This window comes from Drosophila sulfurigaster, chromosome 2L (genome assembly GCF_023558435.1).
Source record: "Drosophila sulfurigaster albostrigata strain 15112-1811.04 chromosome 2L, ASM2355843v2, whole genome shotgun sequence".
Taxonomy (NCBI): Eukaryota; Metazoa; Arthropoda; class Insecta; order Diptera; family Drosophilidae; genus Drosophila; species Drosophila sulfurigaster.
In genome coordinates, this window is record NC_084881.1 from 17,347,036 (window position 1) to 17,355,265 (window position 8,230).

General features: G+C 40.0%; 1 protein-coding gene across 1 annotated transcript; it reads right to left on the reverse strand.

The window, feature by feature from the left end:
- Positions 1-288: 288 nt before the first annotated feature.
- On the reverse strand, positions 289-2,740 carry LOC133849864 (phosrestin-2). Its single transcript, XM_062285906.1, has 4 exons — positions 2,561-2,740; positions 848-1,655; positions 656-785; positions 289-598 (listed from the first exon to the last, which is right to left on the reverse strand). The coding sequence occupies exons 1-4, from the start codon at positions 2,667-2,669 to the stop codon at positions 551-553; spliced, it is 1,095 nt and encodes a 364-aa protein (XP_062141890.1). The 5' UTR covers positions 2,670-2,740; the 3' UTR covers positions 289-550.
- Between the last annotated feature and the right edge of the window lie 5,490 nt (positions 2,741-8,230).

An 8,230-nucleotide genomic window follows, 5' to 3' on the forward strand; every position in this document is an offset into this window, starting at 1 on the left:
TAATTCTGCCAGACACTGAAGCTATTTGCTCTGGGCCTGGAATTAATTGAAATTAGTAAGCCACAAAAGTAAACGTTGCGATTAGCATATAACATATTGATTTTGCCTGCCCCATGTGGTGGGGCATATTAAATGCAACATGCAACATTCGGTTGCCACAAATTCACTTGAATAAATGCATAATCTTGGGCCGTAGATCGAATCTTGTGGTGCTGCGTGTTGCATTAATGAAATCAGCTTGTAGAGTCTGATTTGCGGGCACTTCATAATTATTTCAAAGCAAAATGATTCCCATGATAGCGTTCTCTTTTTTTTTAATTTTAGATAAATTGTTTAGCGTTTATAATACACATACACACATAATTTAATATAGTTTGAAAATAGATTTGTTATAAGAAAAGTACGACGACTGCAGTTCAGAACAATTCAGCAACATCAGCTTTGGTTTCTTGTTTTTGTTTTGTAAACACTTTGATTAAGATTTGTTTCGTATAAATATATATGTTATGTATATATTATTATGCACTCTGTATTGAGGTAAACAAATTGCTTAAGCTTCCACGGAGCCCTCAGCCTCCAGTTGAGCCTTGCGGCTGGGCTGCAAATAGAATAATGTTTAAACGAGTTGCAGTGTTAACGAAGTGTGCAAACTCACCTTGGGATGCATGAGTATGAAGGGCAACTCGGCGCACAATTCGCCGCCCAAAGCGCCCAAAAAGAGTTTCACCTTCACCGCGTACGAAACAATAATGCCAAAGGCATCGCGAGCATCCTGACTGGCAATACTGCGAAATGTTCATCAGAATTAAATACTATTCAGAATCTTTTGAGTCTCAAGCAAACTTACAGTGTTGTGGAGGCCAGTGCGGTCTCCTTGCGCTTAATGTCACCCTCCACAGCGATGCCAGCACGATCACAGTTGGCCACCAATGTGGGCACCAAGTACATTACCTTCTGCAGACTGGAGCCTGGGTTCAAGGGGCAACCCTCGCTCGTTTCCATGAAGGCAATCGTATTGCGAAATTGTCCATTCTGGAAGAGCACCACATCCACGCCCTGCTGTACCATTGCCTTGATCTTCTTCACCACCTTGTTCGAGTTGTTGCGCACACAAATGTTGACCGATATCTTCTCGCCATGATGATACAGCTGCTTGTCGAGTGTCACCTCCAGCTCGAGCTCGCCGGGCGACAACAAGAAGTCCTTGCGCACCACTGTGCATGGCTGCAAGCCCTGCTTAGTGGGTGCATACTGTACTTTGCGTATGCCCAAGTTGATGGTGCTGCGACGATGCGAACGATCGCAATCGCTGTCGCCGGTGAAGATTTTCACAAAGTATTGCACACCGCATGGTTGACTCTCATCGCTGGCCTTCTGCTGCAATACCACCGAAGCGGGCGAGCTCGTTGGCATTTGCATCACAAATGGGAAAGCGTTCGAGCCGAGTTTCTTCAGCAAACGTTCCTGCATTTTCGTCAGCTGTATGTCCTGCTTGACGGGCGGACAAACCTGTTGCGAGGCGAGCGTCAGCTCCTTCTGGAAGCGCAGTCCAATCATTTCGTCATCCTCGCGGCCATAGCGAAAGTTGCACACGAGTTGCACGAAAATCTTGCGGTTCTGACGCACGTATTCATCGTCCAGCACAATGATGCCATCTGCAAATAGCCCGCAAAATTAATTGGACCCAACTATCCCATTCGGTGGCTGTGCCGCAATCACAATTGCAGTGTCCAGTGGCCAAGACACGTGTCTTGGCCATATTCCATGCTTGGCCAATTAACACGTAACTAATAAGCAGCTTTGTGGCTGTTGTAACTGCCTCGTACTCTCTCTGTGTTTTGCTCTGCATAAATTAAGCCCTAATTTAATTAAAGTCCTGCTGCATGAGCCGATTAACCAAGTCGCACAGAGTTCCTTAATCTACTCCATATCGTTGTTAGCAGCGACTTTGATTTGCTTCGGCAGTAATGATTAGCTAATGATTTCTAATATAGTAGGCTTAATGTTCGAACAAAAGTAATGTTGCTTTATACTTTCTTTTCAATTACTGTCGCAATTTATTTGCATAAAAGAATTATTTCTGTTTGATAATTAAGATTGCTAGCTTACCTTAGAACAGCTTTATTACAAAATACTATACTATTATTCTACTCACTTGCACAAAATAAATTAACCGCATTGATAATTGGGTTCAAAACAAACTAAATTGTGGAATATTCTGATATTTAAAGATTTTTGCATATACAACTTTTAATATTATTTTTAAGATAATTTTCATTCTTTTCGTTCCATTTTCTTTCTTTCTTCAAGTTCATGATTAACTTCAGAATAATTTTTGCCACTCAATGTTATTTCTTTAAGTATTACTTTTTTTTATAATTTAATTTTCTTTCCTTTCAGTCATTGAGATTTGCTTTATTCCTCAAGTTAACGATTAAGTTCCTAATAATTTCCATCTATCAATAACAATTCTCAGTGTATTTTTTCACTATCAAAACTATTTCTCTCCCAACTCCCCATCAAAGTTTTCAATTCATATTCCACATTAAAGAGCACCTACCAATAGGCTCCACTTGGGTCACCGAATCCACGAATTCACGCCGATTCATGTACAGCGTGATCATGTTGTTCGGCGAACATTTTTTAAACACCTTGAAGTTGACCACCATTTTGCAATCGAATTCTTATTTGTCTTTGTCTTTAAATAGTTTTCAAAAAATTCGTTTAAAAATATTCCGTTAAATTTCTTTTTCTCTTGTTTTTAAGTTTTAGTTTTTGGTTTTTCTAAGAAAAATTTGAACTACGCCGCGTTGCGTTGTTCGCGTCGTTTTCAATTAGCGGTCAACGGCAATCCGTCATTTATACCTGGCATTGCACGAGCTCAGCAAATTCAATTAGCTCGCGAACACAGGTCTAGTGTTGCATTTATTCCAGAATCTAAACAATTTGCAGGCATTGGTACATTTTTTTTTGTAGGGCTTCTCCCCAATGGCTTTGCCTTTGATATTGACATTGGCCACAGTGGCGGCAGCTGCCTACAACAGCAGAGCAAAAAAAAAAAAATCGATGTTTTCCCATTAAATAATAAAATAAACGTACCACATGGCGTATTAGCAATGCAGAAATAACGAACAAAATCAATAGAGCGTGCGTGCAATTGTTGCCTTGTTTTGACTCTGCTTTTTTTTTGTTCCTTATTTGTTTGCACTTTTGTTTGCTTTTGTAATTGTTTGTGTGACGCATTGGAAACAATTATTACGTGCAGCTATAAAAAGCCAGACGAAGCGAAATAGATAGCATGTAGTTGTTTCATAATTTGTACTAATTCAATTGTTAGCGAGCGTCATGAATGCATGCAAGTGCGTAAAAGATACTTTAAAGACTTTTGTTTTAATTTAATGAATGAATGTGGCGTCAATAAATGAGTGGAGAAAAGCAAAGAAGCAGAGAGAATAGACCATGGTAGATGACGCCAGCATTTATATCTACATATTTTGTAAACAGCAACTAAAAGAGACTACTGTTGAATGAATGTGTTGCCAATTAGCAAGTTATTCTATAGAAATGATGACTAGCAGACTCTAAATATTTTTAATGTCGGTGAGGAAGTCCTCTTCCTTGACAACCTAAATATAATATAAAACAATTCTATTTTTAGAGCACAAATGTAAAGCCAATTAAGGAAATAAACTTCTCTTTAAACTACAAAATTATTATGTAAGTAATAATATTATTAAAATTACTTTATTGCACCCAAAATACTTTAATTTAATTCGACAATCTAATACCACAGAAATTGTCTAAACAACTTTATTACGACTTTATTAATACTTGTTCATATAATATGTGGAGGACACATATTTGAGGCGCACATTCAATTATGTAAATATGCAGAAAATATGCCGAAAGTCTGGCCACACTGTCGCTCGCTTTCACAACTAAATGACATTAACACAAAGTTGGCTACTTAGCAAAGTCAATGAACGTAATTATTGTACTCCTGACACTAAAAATATGAACAAAGTTGTGCAACATATATTTTGCTTTATTGTGTGGTTCTATATGTAATAGAGTGTGTGCGTGTGTGAGTGGGCGTGTGTGTGTGTGTGTCGACACGTAGCATTAGCATGTAGTTGAGTGGAGGGCAGTCCGTGGGGTCCAACAAAACCGACAATGAGGCGATGCTCTTAATAATAGCAAAACTTTTGCACTTACACACTCTGTGTGTGTCTACGACTGTGTGTGTGTGTGGGCGTGGCTACACCCAGGCCTCTTTTAAATATCTTAGTTGGTATATAATTGAAGCAAAGTGTGGCGTAGTAGATATTATCATGTTTCGGCCAGCAAGTCGAGTCGAGTCGAGTCCAATATGCTAAGAAATGTGGGAATTACATTCGAGGTAATAGACAATTGCGAGCTCTTCATTTATAAGTACACACATTTCAAAATAATTCTGCTACCCTCTCTGCATTAAGGCGCTTTGCAATGTGAATTTAAAGCGCACTCGAAATCAATCAAGTTTTAGAACCAAGCGCCCACAGACCGCAGCAACAATAAGTCCCAGTCGAAGTGCTTTTGGCCAGACCAACTAGTGCTTTAGTACTCCAGAGAACTGCGCACACACATACACACACACACACACACACACACACACTTTTAGACTACAATCTAAAGCCACATGCCGTCGAGGACAACCACAAAGCGGCAAGAACAACAAAGACCACGACAACAGCAGCAGCAGCAGCAGCAGCAGCAGCAACAACAGCGAAGCCAACTTCAATTATTTGCGCGCAATTGTGCAACTTGGCAAATTCCACTTCCTTAGCTCCCTCATCTCGAAAAGTGAGACAACGAAAAGTGTTCGTGCTGGGAGTATGAAATACCCTGTAACCGCTGAGCAGATTTTCACGAAAAACAAAAGAACAAAAGGCAATTGCGTGTAGTGAAGAATGAAGCAGAGCAGCTTTAAGAAATAGTTGGTATTGTTTGCAATCGCTTACCTTGGTGACGTTGAGTGAGAGAGAAACGTTTGCTATGAAAGATGTAGGTAAAAGAAAATAAATATCATTTGTTTGTTTATAATAGTTGGATATATTTTCAATTAACATTTTTTATTTCTATAGCACCAGGTGCAAAAGCCTTAAGCTTAAGTTTTAAATTTAATTAAACATAAATAAATGAAGCAATTAACAAGGCAGAAAAAGACATCGTTAGAAGTATGAAACTAAAACTAAACTCATTAAAATACTTTAAATTTAATAACTTTTAATGAACTTTAAATTTTCAGGTTCTGAATGACTTTAAATATAATGTGAACTGTAAATAAATCACTCAAGAAGAGATATTAAAAGTAATGTTGGCAAATTTAAAGAAATCAATTAAAGCAATTCTTATTAGTGTCACTTAGATGCATTACCCATTGAAAAATGTCTCGCCGAAAGTGAAGATTAGCTGAGGTCATCGCATTGAATGGAAGTAGATTGAATGCTGCCACATGCTGAAGCTAATTTCGGGCAATTCAATTGCCAGATGCAAGACAAAAGCGAAAGCCAAATTGCATTGGGCAATCAGAGTGATTGGCATGATTTGGCAATGGTTCTGGCGCGGCACAGGCCTCCACCAATTGTGGAGGGTCAGTTGGAGTCAGCTCAAGTGCAATTGATATTTGGCTGACTCCAGAAGGATAACAAACAATAACAGCATTGGTTTTTGGTTTTTGGTGGTTGTATGATGATGGCACTCAAGTAGATGCAGCCATTGGAAGCCAATTGGCATTGGACCTTAGCTCATGGTTAAGTTAAGTTAAGTTGATAAACGAGGGGCCAGTTGAGCCGAAATTGTAGCAGCTGCTTTTGACACGTGCGGCCAAGTAGCTGAAAATTTATAGGCCAGTTGGGCAAATTGAACATCAACATTGTCAATAGTATTACGATTATCATGGCCAACAGCACGTAAAATTGCAGTGAGAGAACAACAAAAAAACGCAAATGTCAACAGTGGCAACAACAGCAGCAACAACAATAATAAAAAGATTGGGGCACAAGACCGACAGCAACAGCAACAAACGGCAATCAACGTTGTCGTCGTTGCCACAGTCGCTTCCATTTCCAGTTACCATTAGCAAAAGGAAGAACTAAGATCCTGAGTTGTCCCCAAAACACAGAGTCAGAGAGAACGAAAGAAAGCAAAAAATACTCTGCTCAAGTGCTGCATGAGCGAACTTGGCAGGCGACGTCGATGTCGTCGATGGCGATGGCGAGGCGATGGCGATGGCGATGTCGATGGCGACGTCATCTTCGTGTGCCTGACGATGTGCAAACTGGCGAAGTGACAGCAAATGGCGCGGAAACTGTGTGCGCCAGCGTCAACTAATCGTGAGTGAACAAATCTCTTTATATACATATCTACAAATACACACACATACTCCGTGTAACTGTGCGTGCCTCAAGGTGCGATTCTAGGTGCTCTCTCTTATGTGAGGGACCATGGCTACGTATTTGGCTTTGGCTTTGGATTTAGCTTTGGCTTTGGCTTTCCCTTGGTGGGCCTCGTGTTGACGCCATTCAATTGCACATGGTGTCTGACGTAACTACTCCAACCCTGGACACTCCCACTCCTCCTGCTTCTGTCGTTGGCGACATCATGGTCATGCAATGATTGCTTTGACATTTGCATTGATGCGTAAGGTAAAGGCAAAAGCACTTCCCTTTGCCCGTCTGTGCCACATGTTGTTGCTGTTACTCTTGTGGCTGCCACTGCGGCTGTGGCGATTGCTTTCGAGCTGTTGTCTGTGTTGGCTCTCCGACAACGTCTCCTACTCTCTCACTCGTTTTCAAATCAAATCAAATTCAATTGCATTTGCCAGTGCGCCTCGAACGCGTTGTGGTTAAGGGCATTAGGAGACTGACTGCTGTCTCTCTGTGGTCATTTCATTTCATTGCGAACACTTAGTTAAGCCAAGTTACATTTATTTGATTTATACTTTATATTTATTGCATTATGTTCAGCTGTGGGTTGATATATGGTCGAATATTCGATTCAAGTGTTGGTTAAACTTAAAGTTGGTTATTTGAAATTGCTTCAATCTTCCATCTATATCAAAATCTCTTAATGTTTTTATTATCTGTAAAAACACAAAAGTTACGAGCATTTAAGAAACTATATATTTAAATTTGTGAGCAACAGGGAATACTTTAATGGTGCCATTTACCGTTCACGGTATATTCCAAAGTACAACGTTTATTATTCTTAATATTGAAACTCCCTCGTTGGCAGCTTTTCATGCTGCTTAAATTATTGGCAACTTGCTTGTAATTGTTTATACTTTAATTCGACATGTTGACACTTTTGCAAAGGTTGCTCAACATATGCATTTTGGCCCCTTGACTTGGGGCCATCAGCTATTTGTCTGCATTGAAAGTCGAGTCTTTAGGATATTTACGACTGAATTTACGAGCATGTTTTAACGCATTCCCGTATTTGGCACACTTGATAAATATTTTTCGCCAAACTGCATAAATTTAGCTAAAAGGCCAAAGAGAAGAAGAAGAAGATGCAGCGGCAATAACAACAACAACAATAACAACAAAATGTAGTAGCGACAAAGCCAAAGGACTTGTTTCTGATAGTAGAATGTGCAACAATTTGTGGATAGAACACCGCAAAGTTGTTGATGCCATGCTGCAAATGTGTTGCATGTGTGTGTGTGTTGCAAGCACAGTTTTGTCGCAGCATACCCGAAAATACCGTTATTGCTAGCTAATTTCCCATGTGCATGCTTGCTTGTTAAATTGATGTATAGCCCAGGCTGGCAGTCAGCTAGATGAAGGTAGGTTTGGTCGAAAGCGGAAAGTGGCGAGCCATGTTGCACGTTGCACGTTGTATGTTGTACGTTGCACATTGCCTGGGCCATAGTTGAAAAATATTGTGAAAATGCCTGATGCACAACAATAGCTGCAAGGTGAGGTGATCCCCTCCCTCTCTCACTCTCGTCATACGCTTTCGGTATTTGCGGTGAGTTTTTGACACAATTTTGCCGATGACATGTTCAATACACAAAGCTGCGTGCTTAAGTTCGTCCGTCTGTTTTGTTATACTACTATATGTTCTATATATGTATGTATGCAACATCGAGTCCTTACCTTATTTGCCTCCCCCAGCACGTGTTTAGGTTTGTCCTCTGGTTACCCTCATGCATGAGTATGTGTGTGTGTGTGTGTGTGTAGGAGCT

Coding starts and splice junctions, on each gene's coding strand:
- LOC133849864 (XM_062285906.1), bottom strand. CDS start 2,669: ATGGTGGTCAACTTCAAGGTGTTTAAAAAATGTTCGCCGAACAACATG. Junction 1,656..2,560: donor GACCCAAGTGGAGCCTATTG/GTAGGTGCTCTT, acceptor GGCTATTTGCAG/ATGGCATCATTGTGCTGGAC. Junction 599..655: donor TCATACTCATGCATCCCAAG/GTGAGTTTGCAC, acceptor TTCTATTTGCAG/CCCAGCCGCAAGGCTCAACT.